We start from the raw sequence: 25,533 nt of genomic DNA on the forward strand, positions 1-25,533 counted from the left end.
GACTAAACAGATGCAGGAAGAAAAAACCAGAGACTGTCGAGTATCCTCATGAATCTTCCACTCAGTAACTGAAATACAGAACGAGTACATCCATTTGAACCAATCGAGCTGCTTAATGCATTTATAAGTCTTTTTGTGTCTGTGGAAAAATTCCATCTGCCTTAAAATAGAGGGTTTTTTTGCATACCAACCATATCTTCAGCATTTTCTTTTGGGGGGGGGGGGGGTTGGTGGTCGTTGTTTGCCTTTGTGTTGTGGTTGGTGTTTGTTTTTGTTTTTTACATTTACAGGATATAAAGAGTAAAAATAAAAAACAGAGCATGTGAGGGAAAGAGCAAAAACAGATCAGGGATACTTGTGGTCAGGGGAGGAGCGGTTTGCCTCGTGATCTGCAGAGGATGAGGATGAAAGAAGGGGAAGACGAAGAGGGAAGAGCGCGGATGGCAAAAATATATTTTTGACAGGATTGAGAGTAAAATCTCCTCCGACCCAAAAAAGAATCGTTTTTTTACTGCCCTCCTCGTGCTTCCTTTTGACACTTCCAAAAGGAAGAGTTGTGTGTTACTGTTTTTTATTTTTAATACACATGGTGTGAATGCATCCTGATTGCAGCTGGCCTTGCCTGAGTTCATTTTCTGTTCAGATTTCTGAGGTCACAGCTTGAAAACGTTACGAATTTTGAATCGGTGGACAATATTTTGGAGGAATAAATTTGAGGAAAGAGAAGATGGAGGCCCCCCCCCCCCCCCCCCCCCCCCCCCCAGCAGATGCTGATCGTGTTCCCGTTAGCCTGACTTGTGATGATGTCAGTGACGAAAGCATCCCGAACAAACATGTTTTCAAAAACACATTCCCTACTGAAGTGCAAAACATCACAGGAAGTTGCCATGTGGTGAGATTTACAAAATAAAGTATGGTCCAAACTCATCATGTAAAGGGTTTATCAGAGTGGTTCTGAAAGGGATCCACAATATGTCAGCATTGATTTCATGATAGCCAAAAATAAGGAGAGGATTAGGATCTAATCACAACTTTTATGTGAAAAACGTATGACTGTCAAAAATAGTTTAATTGCACTTTATCTGCAAGAATACCAAAGTGAAAACTCACACAAAAAAACGTATTTTATTGATATGATCGTCACTATAAATATTATTACCATTATCATTGTTATTAAATGATCTGATCTAATTCTTCACACGCTGAATGTAAACCGGGAATTATTTCCACCATTGTCACGTTATGCCTCTGTCCAGCAGGACCAAAGTGACAATGTACAAAAGTAAAGACTAAAAGAATAACTTTACCAGGCGAACAATAATAACAATAACCATAATTATAACAACAATGTCCCTAAACAATGTTAAAAATTGCACCATTGTTGGAAACTGTACCGCTTACTGGCACATCTGCACCAGCAGGATCCTATGCAAAAAGTTGCTTGAATGCTTTCGAGATAAAACATCATTTATTTTAAGCGTATTTCTTTTCCTGTCTGACTGCTTGCACTGAAAGAAGAGTTTGTACCGTGTGGAGTGTCTCTGTTTTTAGCGGTTGCAGTTATCACCTCCAGCAGCCTCATTATTTGGATTGCTGTTTGTGGACACGGTCCTGGTTAAACAGGGCCTGATCATAAGTATTAAAAGTCTGCATCGATCCACACTGATGCTGAGCAGAGAGTATATTCATTCAAAATAAAGCTGGCGATAAGAATAGTTTTACGCTGAGTGTTGATTTAAAGTCTTCTACTGATTCCTTGAAATATGAGCATTAAAAAAAGGCAGAAAATCAATTAAAAAACAGAAAAATAGGCCTAAATTAGGTAAAGATTTGGGATTATTTGATGGCAGAAGTAGGAAGAAAAGTCAAAAATCTGATCATGCCGTTCTATCCAGTTGACAGATAAGCTCTACTTAGACATAGAGAAGAAATAAAAATAAAAAAACAGGAAAGACATCGAATGTCTAAACTTTGTCGTGCTGAAATGAACCGCAGAGAAAATTCCCGGATCTTCCGACAGCATCGTAAAATGCAGAGACACAGATTGCATGAGAATCAGACAGCAGTTCAGTCGGAGTCGTCCAGTTAGAGGAGAGGAAGGTAGGAGGGGCGTTTCTCTAGTACCTGTGGAGCGACTGAGGAGGGGGGTGGGGGGTGGGGGTCGTCTCTGATCAGTCTGTTTGTATGTAATTAATCTAAAATAGCAACATACAAATATACATTTTCCTGATTTTTTTTTCTCTTTCGTGGCACATACAATCCACTCCAAGCACAACACACCGGCACTCTTCTATCCCCCCCCCCACTCCTCCCGTTTTCTCCTCTTCTTCCATACGTCTCCCCTCTCCGTTTCCGCCGCCGCCGCCGCCCTCTCCCTTTCTGTCCCGTCTTTGGCAGTCTGTCGATCCCTACCGACGTTTCTACACCTTGTCCAGGAGAGATCTCTGGCAGTAGAGGAGGCGTCGAGGCGTGCCGTACTTCCTGAAGAACAAAAGAGCTCCCAGGGTGGCCATGACCAGCACCAGGAGGAGGAGGGGGATCACCACGGCAGCCGGCCCGGCCCCGCCCTGTGATTCGTCCACCTCGATGATGATGACCTCTTCTTCCCGACCCTTCTTGGGCTCATCGCCTTCACAGCCCATCCAGTCTCTGAGCACTGACTTTGGGTAGCCGGATTCGACTTTCATGTACTGGTTGTTGAACTTCCAATACTTGTTGGCTTTGTAAAAATAAGTGTATGCTGAGGAAAATAATAAGAAACGAAATTAATTAGGTTAAGATATTCGGGGTAGAATTGCGCTGTTGAATTATTACTTTATTTATCCTTATTACTCTTGAGCTGCAGCTTCAGTGTAAACGACAACAAAACGATGAGCTATCGGTTTAAAACGGGGTCGCGCGAAGGAAAACTCACATCCGTCTTCGCTCATGATGGTCGCCTTGACGTTGTCCGGTGCGCCGCTCCACGTGCTGATGGGCTTCGGGTAGCCGCTGTCCACGGCGCGAGTTTTCTCGTTGAAACGGTAGTACCTGCGAACGAAGCGACCAAACGAAACGTGTAAATGCGTCTGAGGTGTGTGGCTTTTTGGTGCTAAATGTGCAATGGGCGACAAAGACATTCCAAATATACATGATAAAAGCAAGTCTTTGAAATGAACTTCATAGGACGTTCAAGGATAAGCGTGGTACAAGTTTGAACAAGGTGCTTCCGCCATATACGAAAGCTTGAGAAGTATTTTTTTGGGGACAAAAGGGTTAAGAGTCAATCTGGTGTGAACAAATGCTGCAGGGGTCCTCCGAGGAATGCTTCATAGAAAAGAATGGAATCAGGCTGATCTGAAAGTCAGTCATCGGTTCCCAGAAAGGAAGGGCATCGGAAAGATAACTTGTTTGAACCTGCCTGGACTTTTCTTCAGGTACGGCTGATAGTACACGAGAACTCACTTGTTGCCTCTGAAGAAGTTCGTCTGTCCTGTTGGAGTGTAGAGGAGGACGGCGTCGATCTTGTCTTTGGGTAGACCCGTGCCCAGGTCTTTCAGGCTCATGGGAGAATCCTTGTCCATCGTGGACTCGCTGAAAAGCCAGTACCTGTCGCCTTTAGCCGCGAGGAGAAAAAAAGATCGGCGAGTAAGTTTGGCGATGGAAAAACCGAAAGGGAGGAGGAAAGCACGCGGTAACACTAGCCAGGAACCTTTGAAGAAGACAAATTTCCCATCGTCCCTCTCGTAGGCGGCGTTGATGTTCGCAGGTAGGCCTTTCCAGAAGTGATTGATGGGCATCGGGTAGCCCGTCAACACCTTGTTGTTACGCACACGCCAAAACCACTTGTCCTGCAAACAGACATACCCGTAGTTCAGAAATACAGTAGACTATATTCAACCGTGTCATTTGTCTGACACGGTTGAATATAGTCAAGCAGTAATAGGAAACTCAATCCACAATAAATTCCACAAAGATGCTTCAGGTTCAGCTTCAACAGGTCAACCTAAAGTCTTAAAAAGGTTCTCCTGTACCTTAAATACAAACTTTTCCCCTCTGAGGATGGCGATGGTGTCAAAGTGTCCCTCACAGATGTCTGGGCCATGGTCAGGCCTGGATGGCTTCGTGGGTCGAGGAGGAGGAGGAGGAGGTGGGGGAGGAGCCCCAGATTTGGTTCCTGTGGTGGGAAAAACATTGAGAAGAAGTGCGACGACCACTAACCCAACGCTGTGTTGACTCTGCTTGGGCTAAAGATCATACAGGTATACTGGAAAGAACATATCCAACTCAAATCCCACGGGGGGGGGGGGACGAAAACCCACCATAGATGATCTGGATGCCTCTACGGTCGTCGTCCGGGAGCTGGAAGCTTTCTGTTTCGAACCACTGGTAGAATGGAGCCATGATGGCAGAGGGGTTGTTGGAGTGCTCCAGACCCAGAGCATGACCGAGTTCATGGACAGCCACCAGAAAAACATCATTACCTTGGGAGAAATGGACAGAGCATTTACTTTCCCCTCTTCCCGGGTCAACATCCCACCATCCGCTCTTTTTTTTTTTTTTCTTCTTCTTCTTACCGCCCCGGTCGACGTTTCCCGTGGTCCAAGGCTCAGCGAGGTCAAAGTGCGTGTCTCCTCCGATGCCCTGTCCTGGGAAGTAAGCGTGAGCTAAGAAGCCACCCTCGCCGTCAAACGGAGTGCTGTCGCCGTGGAAACCCTCTGAAAAGGACAGCATGATGTCTGCGAACCTGTCGACCTTGTCTCTGATGTGGCTGTAGGGGATCTCTCTGAAGGTCAGGGGGATGGCGCTCTCCCACACCTGGAAGGCCTTTCGGATGGCTTCGTGTGTGGCCCGTTCTCCGATCTTTGGCGTGTAGTTTTGTATACTGTCAAAAAAAAAAAGACCGGAGGATGGGTCAGGATCAAAAACAATGCACCAAAGAGAAATCAGAACTTACATTTTACAAGATTAAAGCGTATTATTACAAGACTTGATAAGTCTTTAGAGTAAAATAGTATAAAAATGAGAGTTACAGATGTTAAATTAATTAAGGACAAGATGTCTCATAGAGAGTAATCACACGTTGTACCTGAAGGTGACCTCTGACTTGTCCCACTTCAGACCCTGGACAGCATATCTCTTCCTCCTCAGGTTGGTTTTCAGCTCCGGGCCAAACTTATCTGGGACGCCACACCGCGGTCGGCTCATCGCCCTGGCAACGGCGAAATAAAAGTCTCAATTATGCGAAATATTCCGACTCGTTTGGAGGACACACTTTTCTATTTTTCACATTAACCTTGTTCTCTTAGAGATTCGTGAAAAAAAAAAATCAGGACTCACGCTAATGTGTTGGCGTCTATGGAGCCGGTGACAGTCAAACCATAAAACTGCTGCATGCCTGATATCGCTGTTACGATGGACTTTGGCGAGCGGATGGCCTGAGCTCTGACATCACCTGGAGGCAGGTAACCGTACTGCTGCAGCCAAGCCTGCAGGGTGGAGACAATGATTAAAAATGACATGCATTTAAAAAAAAAAAATCTGTTTGTTTGGGCAAAGCTACACAAATGTAGAACTTGTATAGATCTAAAAAAAACAGATTGATAAAGCAAGGATGTACAAATTTTTACATCTAAACAAAATTAGATTCAAATGTTTATCAGGTTCTCCTTATAAATCCAAACAATAAATTGTAACTTGTTAAAAACCTCCTTGGACTGAGGAGCAAGAGATTATCCTGTGTTTCTTCATGCTTCGTTCTCTCTGACTAACTCTAATCTAATCACACATGCCAGAAACTAAACCCCACAAAATGTCGAGTCAACAAAAATATAAGGGATCGGCTACTTGTGGAAACCCGTGGGCCCAGTTCCAGTCAACTTTAAGCCTGTTGGGACGTGTTTCGCTGATCTCAGATGCATCATACAGATTGCATAGCGAAAAGGGAGACGGTGTTTGTGTGTGTGTGTTAACCCACGCTCCATCTCTGCAGTAACTGTGCAACATTTATAGTTGGTTCTGCTTGTGACTGTGAAACTTTGTTGTGCATGCTATAGTCTGAAATTACGCAGTAATTACTGTGTAATAACTTGATATTTAGCCTATATAGCGATTCATGCCTACAAAGTTATTACCTTGTAGTAACATGGCAAGTTTCCTCACTGCCACGGTGGCATAGTTGGCAGCACTGTACAGGGGGGCAAAATGGCCCTGGTATCGAATCCCACTACGGGAATGGGATGGAGCAGGGGCAACAGGGTAGGTCCAGGGCACGCCTGAGCGGAGTGGAGCGGACCAGTGGTCCAGTTCACTCCGCCCAGGCAAGGCCCTAGGCCTACCCTGTTGCCCCTACTCCACCCCCACTCCCACAGTCGGATGCGAACCCAGTTCCTCTGGCAGTAGACCGGTAACCCTACCGACTACGCCACCATATAGGTGAGGGAAAATGAGGCGCCACCAAAGTCATACTGTCAAATATTAAGTTAATATTTCAGAGTGTTTTACTGTGCTGTGCTTTTTCCTCACGTATTATGCGGAGTGGACGTCTCTCCGACCAGGTGACGTCGTACTGGACTCGAAACCAGTGCCTCTGGCCTTAAGTCAGCAATGCTACGGTCTATTTAGCCTAAGGTTCGGTGGGGTAACCTCTAGGTGGTGTAGTGGGTAGCACGCTCGACTCCCAGCAAGGAGGCTGAGGGTTCGAAACCGAGGGCCGGAAAAGGGAAGCATTTTCATTATATTTGGGCTCCCTCTCTCTCTCTCTCTCCAGCGGTGCTAACATGTCAACCAAAAACCACAATTATTTATCTTATAAGTATGAAAGGCCGATTCTTTCCGCCGACTGCTGCTGGTCCGCCCAGGATTGGAGTAAAAACTTTCCTAAAGGAATAGTTCAAACACAGAAACCTTGCTTTAAAATACTTTCTTGCCAAGATGAAAAGTTTTATTTTAATGGTCTTGGAGCTTAGCGAGGGATAACCTAGCATAACTTCTTGAAATACGGGATAACAAGGTTAGGTAGGGCTTGCTTGCTACATTCAGCTAGCATTAGCCATTATAAGCTTGCTGTTGGTGCATCTTATTGGCAATAAACTCTACTTAGCAGGTGGTGTGTAATTTCTTATTTCAGTCTTGCTTTAAATTCCACCCAATTAACAGGTCAAGTCTTGTTTTTAGTATAAAAATTATATGTTGTAGTTTCGCTGTGGAGTTTGGGCAAACCACACCTGCTGAGCGAGTCTTTAAAGATGCTGATAATGGTATGTGTACACATATTTTTTTTTTATCGCTAGAGCCAGCTAAGCTAGGCTAAACCCTTCTCTTCTCTTCTCCCTTTCTTTGAAGCAGCACCTTGAACTCTTGAGATTTCTCTCACACACATCCATCACAGACTCAAGTGGAATAACTCAATGAGCATCATCTAAAATCTCACATTTCACCTACTTCACCATTGCCGTTGGTTTTTTTCTCTTCCATCCCCCCCCCCCCCCCCAGCAACTGAATGGGAAAGACTATCTGGCCTCATATTCCCTGGGTACACACGGCTACTGTTAGCACTGTGGTTTGCAGAGTCCGGAGAACAAGGTTCTCTTATTGCTACCTGCAGAGCGTCCTCTCTATTTCTATACATTCCCCTCACACAATTCTTCAAGAACTTTCTGGATTATTTAGGCATCAAGTTAATCTACTTCATCGAATCGTCTTCAAACTTTCTGACCAAAATTGACCTCTGCCCCCCCCACACTGACTGCTGCTTGTGTGTCCTGAGGCTCCGCTGTGGTGGCGCGTCTGCTTCTATAAAAACACTCCCCATCTACCATCAAGACCTCCACTTCTCTCCTCTAGTCCCAAACTACTCCACACACACACACACACACACACACACACACACACACACACTGCCACCACCTCCGGTGTGGATGCCAGGTATCCCAGAATGCACCCCACTCCCCCTCCTCCCTGGAACTCCCAGCAGCCACCATCAAAGCTTCTATTTATTGAATCGTGTGCATGGCTGGTATTGCTGGCCTCGATGTAGCTCGCTTAGCTCGCCGGCCCATGTGTGGTCAAAGGGCCGGCTGCTTGTATGGTAAACACACGCCAGTGTGCGTGTGCGTGTGTGTGTGTGTGTGTGTGCTGTGACGTAAGGATGAAACACATAATGCACAGACACTGAAACAAAGCGAGCATGATACGTAGCGATGGTGGAGCTGCGTGAAAGGCTTTCTATTATTGATAATTACAGGTGTTCTTCCTCTTAGGTACTTGCCGCACCTGGAACCAGCTTCAACTCGGGATCAGAACAGCGAAATCGACGGCTAAATCTTAAAAATGTGACCAACTAACAGGTTATCTGTTAGCGCTCCTGTGAAGATTCTCAGTTGTTAACCCAAAAGTGCTAATTCCGTCGGGGATTGGCAAATCTAAAATATCCCCATGACGCAGGATGTTGCGTAAAATCGCCCGTCACAGGCCACGCGGCTGCTGTGAGCGTTACTCATGATGAGATCTGTGATTTGATTTCCGGATATACTCGGGAGTTCCTGGAAGAGTGTGATCAAAATGTGGTGCATTTCTAGCTGAAAGCATAGAAAGCAGAAGGAGGCCATTTTTTTTTAAGGGGAAGTTAAACTGTCGGAGCATCCGAACTGTCATGTGGTGCGTCTATATTTATGCTCTATATACTGGAAGGAACATGGGGTGGGAGTTTATGTATACATTTCCCTCAGCGGTGCTGTGATATGTTTGTTAAACAATGCCAACGTCTGTGTATTTAACATTGATTTATGCTTCTCTAAAACCAGTCATAAGCTTAAAACTATCCAGGATGAGAAGGGTGACGGGCAAACGATCGAAAGAGCAGAGTTACATGAATGAAAGGGAGGTAAAGACATTAGCCGGCAGAGTGGAGGGAGCGAGCGGTTCGGAGTATACGGCTGAATTCAAACTTCGAGCGACTGAGTCAGTCGTTCCTCTCTCCGGTGCCAACGGAAAAAACTGGGAATTCTGCTCACGAGTGACTGAATATCACATTGCCTCTCTGACGCCGTTAGCATTCCCACTAGCTACGCTGCGGAACGATCGGGCGACGTTCGCACAGGTCAAACAGAATTAGCAATAGCATGGTCAGCATAATTTAATTAGATAATACGTAATATAGCAGGTAGATTTTGCTTCATGGTGCAACATCTGAGCGCCTGAGACTCAAATGTCCCCTAAGGCGGACCTTAGAGATCAATCTCTCCCCTGAAGCCCATCGGTTTCTGCTTCTTTTGACATTTCTCGAGCAACAGCTACTGGACGTCAGCGCGGCACGCACCAGATCTAGATCGCGACCTTTTTCTTTCGATGCTGCATGAAAGGGAATCGAACCCAGACCTGCGTCTCCAGGTGGGCGGCGGTAAATCACACCACAATGTTTTCAGACAGAGCCTGGGGGATCTTTGATTTTAGGCCATGCTGTTTTCATTACTGCCCCGCTTCCTTTGCTCCCGAGATCCAACGAGGCTTTTTGTACTTAAGTAAAGAAAGGTAAGAGAAAGCCTGAATCAATAAGTGAAAACAGATGCTGGGGGGCTGCAGCAGTACCCGACATGCCTTGAGGATAGTGGGAGTCTCATTTATTTAATGGCGGAGCATCTTTATTTAATTTTTTTCACTCTTCAGGATGTTCAAACGCTGAATCTTGACTCAGCCTCTCCTCCTTTTCCAACCCTCCGTAAATAGTCGTTGTTCAGCCTTTGTTCATTCCCTAACCTATCTCGTTCCTGTTTTCTTAGACATGTGTGTGTCTTTTGATCACAGGGTTCACGTCCAGCTCTCAGGTGGGGGAACAAATAATTAACTCTTATCCTCTTTCGGCATCAGGACCGACTGCTACGCCTGACAGGATGCCCGTCGCCGCAGTAACGCCAGAGACGTTGCCCTACAGCTGCTGGAGATGACACGTCTACAAACAACCGCGTTGTCTGGCCTTTGTTTACAGACATCCTGCATTATGCCGGTATATTCTCCACAGGAGACTTCCAATAAACTGTCTGAGTTATCCACCATGTCTGGTTTTGACGCACATACCAGCGACTTGTGGTCAGTGACTAAGGTCCGCCTTCGTGCATCCTGTCCACCCAGAACTCCACGCAAACGTTCCTGTGAATCAATTTCCTTTGACAGCTGCACATGGCTGACGCACGCCGTCTTTTACAGAGCAACACCTAGAGTGCGCTGCTGAAGGCATATCACCCGAATGCGGTCCTAAAGTGATCACATCATACACCAAAGTGGGAGGCGTCCAAGGGAGCAGTCATTTTCAAAGCTGCGAGAGACAAGATGGCACGAAATGTGATGTTTAGTCAAAGGCTGAGCCGCACTTAAGCGTCTCCAGGCCAGCATGGTCGCAGTCTGACGCTCTGAAAGCTCATTTATACTCATCTCAAAACGACGTATTCCCTCAGTAATCACATATACTTCTGTGCCCTTAGCGTTTTCATTCATAATTCCACAAGAGGGCAGTGAAGAGTCAAAGGTTTCAACAACAACAACAAAAGTTGTACAGTACATCCCCCTATTAGCCAGAACAAAGCAGCTCAGATGAGGTTTCTAAACTTCTCCCTGGCCTGATGGACCCCCCCCCCCCCCCCTCCCCTCCTTTTGTATAAACCACAACATAGACTCATGACATTTTTTCCTTTGGATGAAGTTTCATGTCTTGCTCCAGTTTCTGCACAGATAAGCTTCTTCTTTTTTTTTAAAGTAGTTCCTGGTCAGCAATGTTTTGGATATTAGCAGCTCTTTCCTTCATGTGATGCTTGATGGAGAGACACCAGAGATGCCATTAAATTACAGCTGCTGCGGTGTCCTCCAGAGAGGAGGCTGGTCGGAGGACAACCGCTTAAAAACACATTCTCGTTTGGAACTTTTTTTTTTTCTTCTGAAATGCGCAAATACTATCCATGGAAACGAATTCGTGATTTTTCCGGTCGGACTTACCTCAGCTTTTAAGATATTAGCGGTGACGGAGGAGAAGCCGAAGCAGCAGAGCCCACAGGCCACGGTGAAGAGCTGGGGCAACATTCTTCTGTCTTCTGTCTCCGTTCAAAAAAAAAAAAAATAATCAGGAGACTTAACTTTTTGATCTTGTCCCTCCAGTCCTCACGGCAAACGACGATCAAACCAAAAGCGACTGATTTGCGCTTCGTTTTTTTGCGCCTTCACGTGGCAATAAACGCGTAATCATCAAGGCGCACAAAGAATTGGTCTGAATTAATCTCAGTTAACCGGAGCTCATCAGCCGGTTGTAACAGATACCAATAAAATAAAGTGTTTCTCTCCTGCAGCGTGTGGACGTGGGCAGGAGAGAGGGAGAGAGAGAGAAAGAGAGAGAGACCTGGATTTTCCTTTGGGTCCTCCTCCAGATGTGCGCACGTCATTTGTTTGACGACAGCTGACCAGCGCTACGCGTGTACGTAAAATAATATCGAGATTTTATGTTGTCGCTATAGTTACCTCTTCGATTTAGGATGTGATTTACCCATAACCACAAAGCGGATTTTCATGAAACATCCATGAAATTGTTTTTTTTTTTTTAGATCAAATGAGAAACTTTTTTTTTGTTGAATTTCTAAATCATACGCAAATTAATACACAAAATGGTGGAAGACTAAATGTGCCTTTAAGTCATTTCTTTTATGTCCCAAATCATGTCAGAATGCCGGCCACGAACGTGAATTAATGCAGATGTTGAATCTTTGACTCGACACTGACACCTGGTGTTAAAAGAAAACATTATAACAATATTTGGAACATTTATATAAGAATACGCACAATTGTGAATTAATCCTAGATTGAATATAAAAAAATGTTTCATTCGAAGAAAATGTAAACTTTCATGAATGGGGGGGGGTTGGAAACAAAATACGCCCCGCCCATTTACGTCACGAGCTAAATTATGCGGAAGTGGTTCACTACTTGTCAAGAGAGAGGCCGACTGATACGGTACGGTCCTTTTTAATTGATTTTAACCTCATTATCGTTTCTGGCTTTCATCTTATAACTTATGTGGACACCAAAAATATTCCTTGTCGCGATAGGAAACATTATCTCGCGGTGTCGTCGCCTTTAAATATAATTTAAATCGGGATAATCGCTTTAGCATTTAGCTCGCCGAGAAGCTAGCTAAGTGAGTTGTTCCTCTTTGCTCTTTAAAACGGAAATATGCCGAATCGGTAACATCCATACTTGGTGGGAACAAAAATGAGACTTTAATCGACCAGATTTCAGCATTTTTATAGGTTTACTAGGGCTGGAAAACGGTTTGTTCTTTTTGCGAGGATGTCATGTCGGAAATGCTAGCGTTCCTGACGTCATTGTCGAGCAGATTATGGGAAGGAAATCGGTGTGTGTGTGTGTGAGAGCTCAAGATCAAAGTATTTATGTACTGTATCTATGCACATAATATCCCATAATATGTGTTGCCATAGAGTAGTGGCGTTATGATTAGATATGCTGCTGATTAATCTTCTCTTGTTTCACTCCACAGATTATGTCTTCCTGAACTAAACGACCAAAAATGGTGCATCTCTGACTTTTATGACATAATTTATTCTCCATTTTTTTTTCTTTTTAACAATTTCCAACACCTCAGAGGTGCAACATTATCACAATGAAGCTCACTTACAACCTCAGTGTCCTGGTTTTCATTATAGCAGGTGAGTGAATCCACATTCATCTTGTTTACATGTCTTTTTAAAGTTCATAGTTTAAATATTGATCAATCATAGGTCTTGTTTGTTGCCCCCCGTTAGTCATGAAACGCCTGCGTGACTCACTCTGTTTTTTTTTGCGTATTTCCTCTGCAGCATGCAGCTGTTTCAATCCTAACCTGTCATCTGGTAAGGACACAAAACACTTTAATCTCTGTATAGTCTTAATATTGTAATGAAACGATTTCGGTGTCACTTTTTGGGTACTATTGTTAAAATAAAGAACTTTTCCTCCGTCTCTTGAGGTGGCTGTGGGAATTCCTATCAAGTCTTGGAAAACAAGGTGGGAGAGATCCGGAGTTCTGCTTACCACAGCTGGTCCTACCGCTTTGGCTTCACCAATGACTGCTGGGTCATCGCGGGATTGGAAGGCGAGCCGATTGTTCTGAGGTAAAGATTTGAAGATCCAGATGGATCCGTTTTATCAGCGGGTTCAAAGTGGCTGGAAGTGAGATTCTGCCTTCACTGATTCTACTTTAAATTCCTCTTCCAGCTTTTCACGTTTCTCAGTTCGCTGTAGGAAGGAATGGGTGTCTGTTAAATCATCAGCTGGCGGCGAACCTTTCGTGCTTTGCGGCTCCAAGTTGCCGCAACCGATGGAATTCCCGGGAGGGAACATTACGGTGACACATCACTTCCTGCCACATCTGTTTCCTGTGTCGTTGTTCCAGCTGGCCTATGCCAGAGGTGGGACGGTACTCGATGTTTCTTGCATACTTCCTTGTTTAAAGTTCACCGTTATTGTGTTGGAATGGGATTCTGGTTTTCTTAATTCCTCTATATCTCTTTTCCACTCATCCAGACTCTGGCGAATGCCCAGCGCCCTCTTTCAAGTGCCCGGGGGGGCGCTGCCTTCCCGTCTCCTGGCGCTGCAACGGCCAGGTGGAGTGTCTCGGCGAGGGCGCGGACGAACGGGGCTGTGATGCGTCTGAGGAAACCGCAGAACCCACAAACTACGGCGGAACGCAGGAAGAACCGACCGAAGCGGCGACGGACGGAGAGAACAGCCGGGACGGCGAAGCTCCGGAGACCCGGTTGGATGAGGAGCAGCTTCGCACTCGCGAGCGGGAGTTGGTCGTGACTCCCGCGCCCATCGAGTGGCCCTGTGGGGGGCTCTACCAGACCTTCTACGGAACGTTTGCCCCTCCGGCCATCCGGGGCCCGGCTTTGTTCTGTGTCTGGACCCTGGACCCCCAGGACCCAAGGCCCCTGAGACTGGACCTGCAGCAGCTGGTGCTGGGCCCTGGGGATCGGCTCACCGTGTACAACGGAGAGCAAGGCAAAGGAGATGTTGTTAAAATTGTGAGTACATGTACACAAACATTTATCCGAGCGTTCGCACATGAAGTCTTCACATCAATTCAACCACGATTGAAACCTGACAGATCACCAGCAGCTCCAATTACAAGTCGGTCCAGGTCGAATCTCACACCGGCCTGCTGTCCTTGACCTACGAGACGCTTCCTGGCTCCGAGGGGAGCGGCTTCAACGCCACGTTCCACGTGGGGACCTACTGCCCTCCCTGGGAGGGGCGCTGCGGCGGGGCGGCGGGGGGCTGCTTCACCCAGGAGCAACGCTGCGACGAGAAATGGGACTGTCCCGAGACGGGGAAGGACGAAGAGGGCTGCCGGGGCTGCAGCTCGAGCCACTTCGCGTGCGGCGTGGCGGGGCAGAGGGCGGCGGCGTCCGTTCGCTTCGCCGGCAGGCCCGTGTGTTACCCGGCGGCGGAGCGCTGCAACTATCAGCTGTACTGCGCCGAAGGCAGCGACGAGAGGGACTGCACCGCCTGCCAGCCGGGGACCTTCCACTGCGACAGCGACAGGTCGGGACGCGCGGGGGGGGCCGGCTCGGTTTCCAGTCCACATGTTAAAGCTTTTGACGCTCGGGACGTGAATCTCGTCCCCGCTTGTCTCGCAGGTGCGTGTTCGAGAGCTGGCGCTGCGACGGCCAGGTGGACTGCAAGGACGGGACGGACGAGCTGAACTGCGCCGTGATCCTGCCCCGCAAGATCATCACGGCGGCGACGGTGGGCAGCCTGGTCTGCGGCCTCCTGCTGGTCATCGCCATGGGCTGCACCTGTAAGCTCTACTCGCTGCGCACCAGGGAGTACAGGTAACCAAATCCCGCCGGTGCTGCTACTATGGTAACGGGAGAGAGAGAAGGGCTCACGACGGGAGGGGGGGGGGGGGGGGGGGGAGCATGTGATCGCGATGAGAAATAAATATTTACTAAAGTTTCCGAGATTCCTGTTGAAGCTTTTCTTTTTCTTTTCCCGTCTATTTTTTTCCCCACCTGTTTTCCCGGCAGCTTGTTTGCCCCGATGAGCCGCCAGGAAGCGGAGCTGATCCAGCAGCAGGCTCCTCCCTCTTATGGTCAGCTGATCGCTCAGGGCGTCATCCCCCCCGTGGACGACTTCCCCACCGAGCTTCCCAACGAGGTGAGAAAAAGAAGCAGAAACTGCCCAGTTGAATGAGACGTCGCACGTTTGTGGGAAGGTGTTCCACCTTGATTTCTTCCGTTCCTCCTCTTCCTCCTCTTCCTCCTCGACAGACCACGTCTCTGTCTCTGAGGGGGATTCTCCAGCTCCTGCGTCAGGACGCCGCCAATTCCCCGCACCGCAGACGCAGGCCGAGGTTCGTCCGCCGGGCTGTGCGCCGCATGAGGCGTTGGGGTCTGATCCCCAGACCTCCTTCCAGGCCGAGCCAAGCGGCGGACTCCGGCCAGCAGTGGCCGGACAGCGCCCCCTCTGGTCAGGATCCGGTTCTCTCCACGCCGACCGGCTCCTCCTCGGCTGTCGAGGCGGTCAACCAGCCTGTGCCTCAGAAACTTGGCTTGTTGGCTCAATCGCAGCAGCAGCAGCAGCAGCAGCAGCAACAGGGAGCTCCGCCTCCTCCGCTGTCTCCGCCCACCGCGTCTCCCCCTCCCCCTCCGTACGCTCCCCCAGCTCCGCCTCCTGCCACCGTCCCCCCAAGCAGCCCTTCTCTGGCCTCCATCTTCCACACATTGGGTCTGAGCATCTCCCTCTTCAGAGGCTCTCCCTCCTCCTCCTCCTCCACCAACTCCATGCCCCTCTCGGCCTCCCCGTCCTTCTCCTCCACCTCCACCTCCTCCTCGGACGACGACGTGCTGCTTCTGCCATTGTCTGAAGACGCCACTTCAGAGGACGACGTTCCCATGCTCACTTGAATGAATTGCCCCGCCCACCTTTCCACCCTTTTCGTTCGAATTGAAGCACAGGAGTGGCCACTGGCGAGACTCGCCCTCACTGCGCAAGTCTGGTGCCTTTTTTAAAAAAAAATTGAGCTCGACTTGTTTGACTTTTTATTGTATTTTTAATTTGAATAGATACCTAGATGTGTACAGATTAAATATAGGAGGGTGTTGGATGTGCACTCGATGGACGCACATTGAAGGTAACGTTTTGCACAGATGAATCTTCCCGATCCAGAAACTTGGCAGGGCTACTGGTCCGATCGAACGATCCCAGTGGATTGTGGGAAATGTTGTTTTTGTGTGAATGCATTTGCTATTTTAAGTCTTAGAATGATGGTGGGCAACGTTTGTAGATGTGGATACTTCTGCCAACTGCATCCAGTTCATGTTTTACCACAGATTATTTTTTAAAGACTACCCCCCCCCCCCGTTTAAGTGCCTTTTTGAGGGGTTTCCTGTCGACACGGCTCGACGAGGTTGCGATGATTCCTGAGTTAACGGACTTGCACACCAAAAACACACGGAGGCACGTTTTTATTTCTCCTTCTTCACACCGCAGCGACGCATCAGTGGCTTTATTATAACGTGGAACACAAAATGCACGTTTACTCTCCAAGTTGGCAATAAACGTCTTTGGAATCCAGTTCTAGCGCACATGAATTGCGACGCGACCGTGTGTTTGGAGCACCTTTCCAAGTGAATGTATGTAAACGACAAAAAGCGTGTGTGTGTGTGTGTGTGTGTGTGTGGACAGGAAGACGAGGCGCCTCGGTGGTTAAAGGGGCCCCCGGTTTCACAAAATGACCTCAACTTGAATCTTCAACCCTCGAGGGAAATGAATCCCCTCCTTTCACGTCTTGACTCAACAGATTTGTGGTGTTCCGTTTGTATTATTGTACAATAACACAATATGTTACTTATTTGAAATTGTTTTTCTCCTCTTGTTGAATGTATTGATTTCCTATAAAGTAGCCAGATTGTTTTTAAATTTGAAGAGAAAGTGATTTTATGATTTATTAGGTTTTGGTCAACTTCACTGAATATAAATAAAAAATGTGGCTGAGATTAAATGATTTGCACTTTTAGATGTTGCGTATTGTGTTTTTTGGGGGGGCTCGGGAGGGCAAAGATGGCCGACACCTCGGTAAAAGGATGATGTCACACTATTGTGCTTTGTATTCAAATTGACCATTGAAACTCAGACTCCCAGGAGAGCTCTTCACTCGTCTTCACTATAGAGCTTTAGAGCTGTACTGCCGTTTACATGACGGTAAAAGCAGGAAAAAATGGAACTGGGTTGCAGTAAGGATTGAGACTCGTCTAATTGACCTTCAAGGTAATTTCATAGAAGCTTTTTAACTTTAAGGTCGTTTGAATTGAGAGTTGCCGCGTTTTGCAGCGGCTTCAGTGCTTTCTTGATTTTATTCCTTCTAGCCGAGCGAAAGCTGAAAGTGTTCATTCACTACATTTGATTTGACACGAGAGATGAAAGGAATTAATTTAATGTTTGATAAACCTAAACTATATGCTCATAATTGCAAATATTGATACAGGTCTAGGTGATTCCGTAAACAGACTGGTGTGAAAAATAGAACCGTTTTTATGTGGAAGGACATTTTTAAAGATGCGCTCTAATTTCCATTCCTTTTCTAAACAAATGTGTAATGGAGCTCTTCTCTACTGGCGCCTGCTACCGGCCTAATGTAGGAGAGCTGCAGGTACAACTTGCAGCTAATAGTTGAATTCTATTTTATGATCGAATTGTTCTGATCATCATCCTCACTTTGACTCTGAAACAGGTTGCGGCCATGATTATGGGTTTACGCCCATCCCAGAGACGCTGGGCGGGGATCCTGCTGGTCATGGCGGTAATAATGGGCTTCCCCGGAACCCGGCAGAAGTGCATCTTTGATGTGGTTCAGGCTCAGGCCCGGGTGGTCCGAGCTGAAGCCGCCCGCCTAGACGGCCCACCCAGGGCGCCCAGAACCAGAGCCCAGACCCAACAGCAAGCCGCCCATGCTGCATGGGGGGCGTGGCCTCTCCCTGTCCTGTCAGTGAAACAGAAGAAAGCCCTGAGGAAGATAGTCCCGCCCACACCTGCCTCTCAACAGCCAATCAGGATCACGAAATGGTTTCCGAAGGAGAACGGCAACCTGTCAGAGGCTGAGAAAGAGAGGCTTGAAGCGATGATGGAGGAAGCTGTGAAGATGGTGTCTTCTTTACTGTCAGGTGAGAAGCACACACAGACACACACATTAACGCGCACGTAATCAATAATACAATAACACAATCACTTTGACCTTTCAGTAGTGAACAGAGTCACGGGTCCGCTGCTGCTCAGCAGAGACATGAACAAATATTGCAAGTTTATTTGGAGGAATTCAAGTGCTGTCAACTACAACAGGTGTGTGTGTGTGTGCGTGTGTGTGTGTGTGTGCAGCTCCAGTCCTGCACACACTGAAAATTACGTGTTTTTAAGTTTGCAGCAATTTACTTTCAGGATTATCCAAAAATATTTTGACCAAAAGTGGCACAAACATAAAACTTTCCCAAATCATAAAGAATTATATTTTATGTTGTTTTATGCTACTACATGAAAATCAACAGAAATACATGCTTAAACTTGACCAAAAAAAAACAGTTTTCTCTTGAATGGTTAACCTTCGATATTCTTTTTGAAACCTTTGATCGCTCTCATTTCCAGAAAACAGCAGCTAAATCAAAAAAACGTTGCTCCTTTCAGGTGCGGTCGGGCCAAATACAACTACAGATCCGAGACCTGTCTGGATGTAAAAGTAAAAATCACAATGATGCTTTTTTTTCCTCTTTACTAAGCGTTTATCCTTGTACTGTAGACGGTTTTAAATCCCATGCTAACATTGTTCCATCTGTGGCATGGACAGATCCCGGAGGATCATCTGGCCGGATGCTACATTTACTCAGAGGCTGATTCTCCTGGCGGGACTGAGCTCCGTCCTGAAGGCGCTGGCCTCCCCGACACAGACTTTGTGCTGTATCTTCATGTGCAAAACACTGATAAGTGTCGAGCAGAGGTAAAGACGCACTCCCCAACCAACATGTTGCAGTATTAAAACACAGATCACATCCCTTGTCTGTTCACACCCCAAGCCCAGAGTGCTGGCCTACGCCGTCCACTGCCAGACGGACTCCGGCGGCCGGCCGGTGGCCGGGGCGGTCGTCATCTGCAGGGACAGACTGATGGGATCCACATACAGCCAACGGGGTGCCGTGCAGGTACTCCAATAAAACAAATAGTCATGCGTTTAAATTGTGCGTTTTTTAAAGCGCCTGCACGCTCATCTGTTTTCCAGACTGTGATCCACGAGCTTTTACATACGCTCGGTTTCTCCAAGCATCTCTTTCACACTTGGAGGGAATGTTCGTCCACCTCTGCAGGTTTTTAAACGCATATTCTGATTTTAACACGAGTTCAATTTATATTGTTCGTCTGTCATCATTGCACGTTCTGTGTCCCCAAAACAGAACTTTGTGTTCCTTTTACTTTTATTCCCTGAGGTCAATCATCTTTTTTTTTTTTTTTGCTATAGTGGAAGGCCCAAAAACAGAAGCAACAGAAGAAACTTGAGAGTTTCAATATCAAAACTAAATAAATATATAAACTGCTTAAAAGACATGTGTATGAAATCAGGCATAAAATGAGATGAAATTAGAGGCCTCAACACTTAAAACAGAGGAAACAGGGACGCTGTGAGTCTAAAAACATTTGAACTTGTGTTAAATGTTATCGAGGTTGATCAGGAAACAACAAACGATTGTGCTGCTGCAGGTGATGCTGGTTGCTCTCCTCGAGGCAGAGTGACTCACGCCGATGGATCGGGCCAGGTGAGGATTTACACCCCCTCTGTCATCTCAGCCCTGCAGAAGCACCTGGCTTCCACCAACCCTGAGTTAGGGGCCCCGCTGGAGAACCTGGTAACCAAGAAGCCCCTGATAAAAACCCACATTCAGTTTTTATCATCTGCTCTCCTCACACGTTTGATCACTTTCTACCTTTAGGACTCGCCTCCGGGCGGGGTGTCCTCTCACTGGGAGTCCCGAATCCTGCAGGGCTCCATCATGGCGGCCGTGCTGGGAGACCCGACCACGGTCCGGATCGACCCGGTCACCCTGGCTGCGTTACAAGACACAGGCTGGTACGCCGTCAACACGGGCGGAGCTCAGAGCCTCGTTTGGGGGGACGGTAAGGAGAGTCGTTTTGCTCATATTAAATGTAAATCTATAACAGTTGATTGGGATGAGAATCAACAAACTTTTATTACTGAGGTGTTAAAGATGAATCCGTGTTTTTTCCCAGGTGAAGGAGCCACGTTTGGTTCAACGGCAACCTGTCAGGAAAACTCCTCGTCTTTCTTCTGCAGCGGCAGGTAAATGTAGACGTAAAAATGTTGTTCAAGCAAGACGTTGTGTGCTTGGGTGGATTGTGGAGCACTTACGTCCCACTCGTGTCACGTTCCCGGCACCGGTGCTGGCGTTGCTGCTTCTTCTTCTTCAGTGGATTTGGGTGTCATCACCTGCACCTCCACAAGGGACAATGCCAGACTGATCAATACCTGGAGGGATGCCGACTTTTTAAACCGCTCAAGAATGGAGTAAGTTTAATTCCCTTATTTGATTTCACTGAAAGTCAACCTCACTAATCCATATCCACCCCCCCCCCAAAAAAACATTTGCCACCGCTTAGCATTTTGGCTCCACAGTTTCACCTCTTTACCCTCCTCATGTCCTCCAGAGCGAATGTTGGAAAGAGGAAAACGGCGGGAAGTCCGCCGACGAGGGCCGGAGCGGGGAGATCTTTGGATCCGACAGCCGTTGCTTCTTCTCCAGCCTGACCGGACAGGTATACGGTTACACGTGGTGTGACTGCTTGTACTGTTCTAATAGATTCTCTTTTCCAACTCCAGAGTCGGCTTCTGTTGCCGAGCGGCTCTGTGGCGGGCCGTTGTTACAGACACAGGTGCTTGGGACAGAACAGGTACCAAATCCAGGTGTCTGGCGCCGGATGGGTGGACTGTCCGGCAGGAGGCAGCACTCGGGTAACGCAAATGCGAATTCAATCCAGGCCTAATTTCCATCACAGCATCGCTGAGTCTGTCACGCATATACTGTTGTTCTGTTTGAACCCACAGATCAAAGGTTTCCGGGGTGAAGTTTCCTGCCCTCACCGGAGGTTGTGTCTATACCCTGATGTTTCTCCTCCCTCAGACTACCTCAATGCATTTTCCCCTTCTATGACAAGGCAAGCAGACGCTCTAACAGCAACCTCTTTCGTCGCAAGAACCTGCAACTCGTACTAACTTTACTCTCCTACTTGTTGGCCAGTGACGCTTATGAGACTGTAACTTCAGCCCAGAACCGGACCAGGTTCCCCCCCAGATCTTCTCCCGGACCTGTAGCCCCGACACTTGGTATCACCGCTGCATCCGCTTGTCTCCTGGTTGCAATCGTGGCGTCTCACAGGAAGCGTTTCTCCTGCAGGGTCAGGATCCGCTGTGCCCCACAGGATCACAGTAATACATAGACACTGCTGCTTTGAAACCCTGAAGCTAAATTGTCATTTTAATAAATTTAAATTATTTAAATTAGTTGAAGTACAATTGATTTTTTTGTATTGAATTATCCTGTTTTGGTCAATCGTTTTATGAATAAATTAATTTTTATGAATATGAAATGACTGGTATTTTTCTGTTTTTATCTATTAGTGAAAGTCGTCTGAATATCCTGTTACTAATGCTTATCAGACTTAACTGCTGCAGTTGCGCAATTTACCCACGAGGTGGCGAAAACGGAACGCAGAGGAAACAGACGTCAACTTTAAATATCCCATTTGAATATTGTACCCTACGAAGTTAAACTGAATAAATACATAAAATAAGAACTATTTTCTGCGTCACTTCTTATTTGCTGACTTTTACAGTTCGAGCTGCGCAGCAACGCTCACTTTTAGCATAAATGTAAGATTGAGGTGAGGTGGCGGTAATGCTCCTCTGCAATGGTTGGCCGGCCGCCGTTCGACGAAGAAGAAGAAGACCAAGAAGAAGAAGAAGAAGAAGATTTTCCAACATGGCCGCCATCAGGAGTGGAGTGACTTCAAGTCACCTAGCAAGATGCTTGTTGGGAAAGACTGGGAAGCTGAACCGAGGCAGCCATCCGGTATCGGACATTTTGAACCACGTAGGCCTTCATAGTAACAATCACGGAGCCTGAAACGAAGACAAATGGCGAATTTGCTAGCCGGCTAGCATCCTCGCCTCGCCGCGCAGTGCATGTTCGCTGTGTGACTTTGACATCCTCGTTACTGAATTCCGTATTCCTTGTTTGACGCAGCAGTTTAAGGCGAATAACGTGAGCAGTTAATCCGGAATCCCTAAAACTACGCGGTTAAAACGACCTTTAGCTCATACGTAGCTAAACTTTTGCCACCAAACACTACCAAGGTTATCTTAGCAGATGCTAGCGTCGCCAAATATAAAGCGCTCCATACATTTAGCAGGTGTTCTAATGCACGCCCCTGTGAATATAACGTGTGACGGACAATGTTACGTGGCGTAAAACGCGTTTAAAAAGTCACGTGTCTCAGTTCGACCTCAAAAAGGGACAATCAAAGATGGTTTCAGGCAGATGAACCCGCAGGGTAATTCACTTTCTGCTTTCGACAGCGGTTGCTGCAGAGATCCCTCCTGCACACGGCGTTTCAGGGCCGCGGTCCTGTCGTCGGACCTCACCTGCACCGCCGACGACATGGGAAGTTCTTTTGGGTCAACGCCGTGGCGGTCAGGCACAACAGCTCACAGGTGAGGTGGGAGAAAGATTGCTCTCTTCGTAATCGGCTCTTGTTTTCCACACCTGAATCGAAAGATGTGCCGTCGATTGTTTCAGATCCCAGCTGGAACGCTTCCCACGGCAGCAGTGAACGCCGCTCCATCCCCTCCTCCTCCATTGGACTCCTCTGGGCTCGCATTCGCCGACCCCGCCGTCGTTTTAACGCAGCCGGTCGCTGAGCAGGTCGCCGGCGTTGCACCCACCGCAGCGGAAGTTCTGCAGGCTGCAGCTTCAAATCCGAGTTTAGCTGAGCTGGGACTGGCGGCGCACACCCCAGTGGGCCTGATCCAGAACTTTTTAGAGTTCTTGCATGTGGATGTTGGTTTGCCCTGGTGGGGGGCCATTGCTTCAGGTAAACTACAGGAGATTTTTTTTTTTAAATCTTCAAACGATGTCTTCTGTATTTCATTTCCTCATTTGTTCTTCTTCCCCCCCCCCCCTCACTCTCGCGCAGCAACGCTATTGGCTCGCTTGCTTATATTTCCGATCATCGTGAAGGGCCAGAGGGAAGCCGCCAAGCTGAACAACATTTTTCCTGAGATGAACAAACTTACAGAGAAGATGAATGAAGCCAAATCTAGTGGAAACAGCTTTGAGTGTAAAACGTCCAATCTTAATTTGCATTTATCATACTTTGAAATGAGCGGCCTCTGAATCATTCGGCCTCATGTTTTTGTGTTACAGTTTCCAAAGCCTACTCTGACCTTCGCTTGTTCCAAAAGCAGCATGACGTGAATATTCTACGTAATTTTCTGATCCCTTTGGCACAGGTGAGTTTGTCTCTTATCTCATTCACTGGGGATGTGAAACTGTCACTTTCACATCCGTGCTGAAACCCAACGTCCCAATAAGATGAAGATTTGGTTCGTGTTTCTCGACGTTATGTGTCGGTCTAAAGCATCTTGACCCCGTGCCGGGTACGACCTGTGCTGACGCCTGTAAATAAACGCTATATAATAAACCTGTTTATTGCCACATAAGCATAAACATAAACTTTTATGTACGTCTACATCTGTTCTATGTTTGACGCTGTATAAACCTGACACTCTCCTTTTTTTCCATGGCTGCAGCTGCCAGTCTTCCTCTCTTTCTTCATCGCGCTGAGGCAGATGTCTTACCTGCCGGTGCCGAGCTTACGGACGGGCGGGGCGCTCTGGTTTACCGATTTGACGGTAGCGGATCCTTTTTACATCCTGCCTTTGGTCGCCACTGGAACTGTGTTCTTCATCCTGGAGGTCAGACACTCTTCACACTACCTGATTATTTGCAAGCGTGATGTCAACAAAGGCAGTCAGTTTTATTTCCCGTTCTTGTGAGACTAGCAGGACTGTTATTGGTAACAGTTTGCCAGTGTTTTCATTCTAAATCGCCATTTTGTTGGCTCTTTAATTGTTAGCTGAATGCAGAGATGGGTGTCAGCAACCCCAAGATGCAACAAATGAAAGCTGTGTTCCGGATCATGCCTTTCGTCATACTTCCTTTCATCATCAAATTCCCTACGGTCAGTCTGTCATTCGTGCAAGTCACTCTTTTATTTTTTATGTAGTTCGACCTTCCTCTCACATTACTCCAAAAATACACCGTGAGCCTCGAAGAACTGCAACTGCTGCAGATTTTTGCACGTTCACTAACTAAAATTGTCACGTTCTCAAATTTAAAGGCCTTGTTTGTTTACTGGGTGACCTCTAACGCCTTCTCCTTGGGTCAAGTCGCCCTGCTCAATCAACCGCTGATCAGAGAGAAACTGAGGATCCCGGTGATAGTCAAACATCGGACCGCCACCCAGCCCGACTCGGATGGCTTTATTGTGAGCGTAAAGAGAGGTTAGTGTTTAAAGAGACGTCTCGTATAAGGATTTCAGTTACGGCTTGTTTAAAGCCAATGGCGAGGTTTTAAATTACAACGCGGATCATTTCTACCTCTACCAGGCTGGAAAAATGCGAAGTTGGCTCATGATCTGCAAGAACGAGAAAGGAGAGTCGGGGATCAGGCAGACCTCGCTGCTAAAGGTAAGTGAGTCACGAGGGCTAGCAAAATGGTATGGTCCTTAATGAACATCAGCTTAGTGTTGCCAGAGCGGAGTACTACTTTCATTCTTGAAAAACAATGCGCTATATTTTTGAAAACCAGAATGTTATTTGCTTGTTATAGCATCAAAGCTGAGTCCTTGAAGGCTTCAGATAATTTTTTCCTGCTAAATGGAATATTCAGATCGAGTTCTCTAAATGACATTTGTCTGTCTTTACCAACTAAATTAATCTTGTCAACCATTACATTGTTTCTTAGGCCTAAACGGCAACGACATGATTGTGAAGTTAAAATATTTAGGTGTTTGACCGCTTACTGAAGTAAGGCAAGGAATTGAGGCTTCATCTGACCGATGATGCAGGGAATGTTTGTAATTAAGACTGCACACGTGCTTTCAGCGCACGTTGAAGGTCTTCTTTTCCTCGCTTTCTGCAGGTCCACTGAGGCAGACTTTTCCAAATCCCATCAAGAAGACCGAAACAATGACTGCAGCGTCGGCTGCAAACAAGACTGGTGGCAAGAAGGCAAAGCCGCGGATGATATGAGCTATTAAATGAGATTATATATATGACAATCTGTCAGCCAGAGAGATGTATTTCATTGATGGATGGAAGAGAGGGATTACTCATCTTTAAAAAAATAAAAAATCTGCCACAAAACAAGCCCTTTGGGTGTGAATAATTTTTGATCGTGC

At 47.0% G+C, this 25,533-nt stretch overlaps 4 protein-coding genes across 5 annotated transcripts; 3 read left to right on the forward strand and 1 right to left on the reverse strand.

The window, feature by feature from the left end:
• Window positions 1-1,129: 1,129 nt before the first annotated feature.
• On the reverse strand, window positions 1,130-11,049 carry mmp14a (matrix metallopeptidase 14a (membrane-inserted)). Its single transcript, XM_068756009.1, has 10 exons — window positions 10,966-11,049; window positions 5,320-5,468; window positions 5,069-5,191; window positions 4,557-4,864; window positions 4,302-4,463; window positions 4,014-4,156; window positions 3,692-3,830; window positions 3,445-3,595; window positions 2,915-3,030; window positions 1,130-2,740 (listed from the first exon to the last, which is right to left on the reverse strand). Exons 1-10 carry the CDS (start codon window positions 11,047-11,049, stop codon window positions 2,421-2,423), a joined length of 1,695 nt encoding a protein of 564 aa, XP_068612110.1. The 3' UTR covers window positions 1,130-2,420.
• A 1,588-nt stretch (window positions 11,050-12,637) lies between these two features.
• lrp10 (low density lipoprotein receptor-related protein 10) lies at window positions 12,638-17,024 on the forward strand. The gene is made up of 9 exons (XM_068755903.1): window positions 12,638-12,683; window positions 12,834-12,866; window positions 12,983-13,127; window positions 13,231-13,424; window positions 13,540-14,039; window positions 14,123-14,559; window positions 14,655-14,849; window positions 15,045-15,174; window positions 15,288-17,024. Exons 1-9 carry the CDS (start codon window positions 12,638-12,640, stop codon window positions 15,921-15,923), a joined length of 2,316 nt encoding a protein of 771 aa, XP_068612004.1. The 3' UTR covers window positions 15,924-17,024.
• A 740-nt stretch (window positions 17,025-17,764) lies between these two features.
• On the forward strand, window positions 17,765-21,286 carry LOC137911710 (ciliated left-right organizer metallopeptidase). Its single transcript, XM_068756089.1, has 13 exons — window positions 17,765-18,179; window positions 18,261-18,354; window positions 18,694-18,745; window positions 18,854-19,003; window positions 19,080-19,205; window positions 19,283-19,353; window positions 19,787-19,904; window positions 19,989-20,172; window positions 20,287-20,356; window positions 20,485-20,581; window positions 20,722-20,829; window positions 20,894-21,025; window positions 21,119-21,286. The coding sequence occupies exons 1-13, from the start codon at window positions 17,765-17,767 to the stop codon at window positions 21,284-21,286; spliced, it is 1,785 nt and encodes a 594-aa protein (XP_068612190.1).
• Window positions 21,287-22,052: 766 nt separating this feature from the next.
• Window positions 22,053-25,491, forward strand: oxa1l (OXA1L mitochondrial inner membrane protein). 2 transcript variants are annotated; one of them, XM_068756005.1, is made up of 10 exons: window positions 22,053-22,163; window positions 22,649-22,783; window positions 22,869-23,163; window positions 23,266-23,409; window positions 23,496-23,581; window positions 23,882-24,046; window positions 24,208-24,312; window positions 24,472-24,634; window positions 24,740-24,820; window positions 25,275-25,491. In XM_068756005.1, the coding sequence occupies exons 1-10, from the start codon at window positions 22,053-22,055 to the stop codon at window positions 25,382-25,384; spliced, it is 1,395 nt and encodes a 464-aa protein (XP_068612106.1). In that variant the 3' UTR covers window positions 25,385-25,491. The 2 variants fall into 2 exon arrangements, with proteins under 2 accessions (XP_068612106.1, XP_068612107.1); XM_068756006.1 differs by having other exon boundaries at window positions 22,053-22,142.
• The last annotated feature ends 42 nt before the right edge of the window (window positions 25,492-25,533 follow it).

Source organism: Brachionichthys hirsutus, chromosome 23 (assembly GCF_040956055.1).
Source record: "Brachionichthys hirsutus isolate HB-005 chromosome 23, CSIRO-AGI_Bhir_v1, whole genome shotgun sequence".
In the NCBI taxonomy this organism is placed as follows: domain Eukaryota; kingdom Metazoa; phylum Chordata; class Actinopteri; order Lophiiformes; family Brachionichthyidae; genus Brachionichthys; species Brachionichthys hirsutus.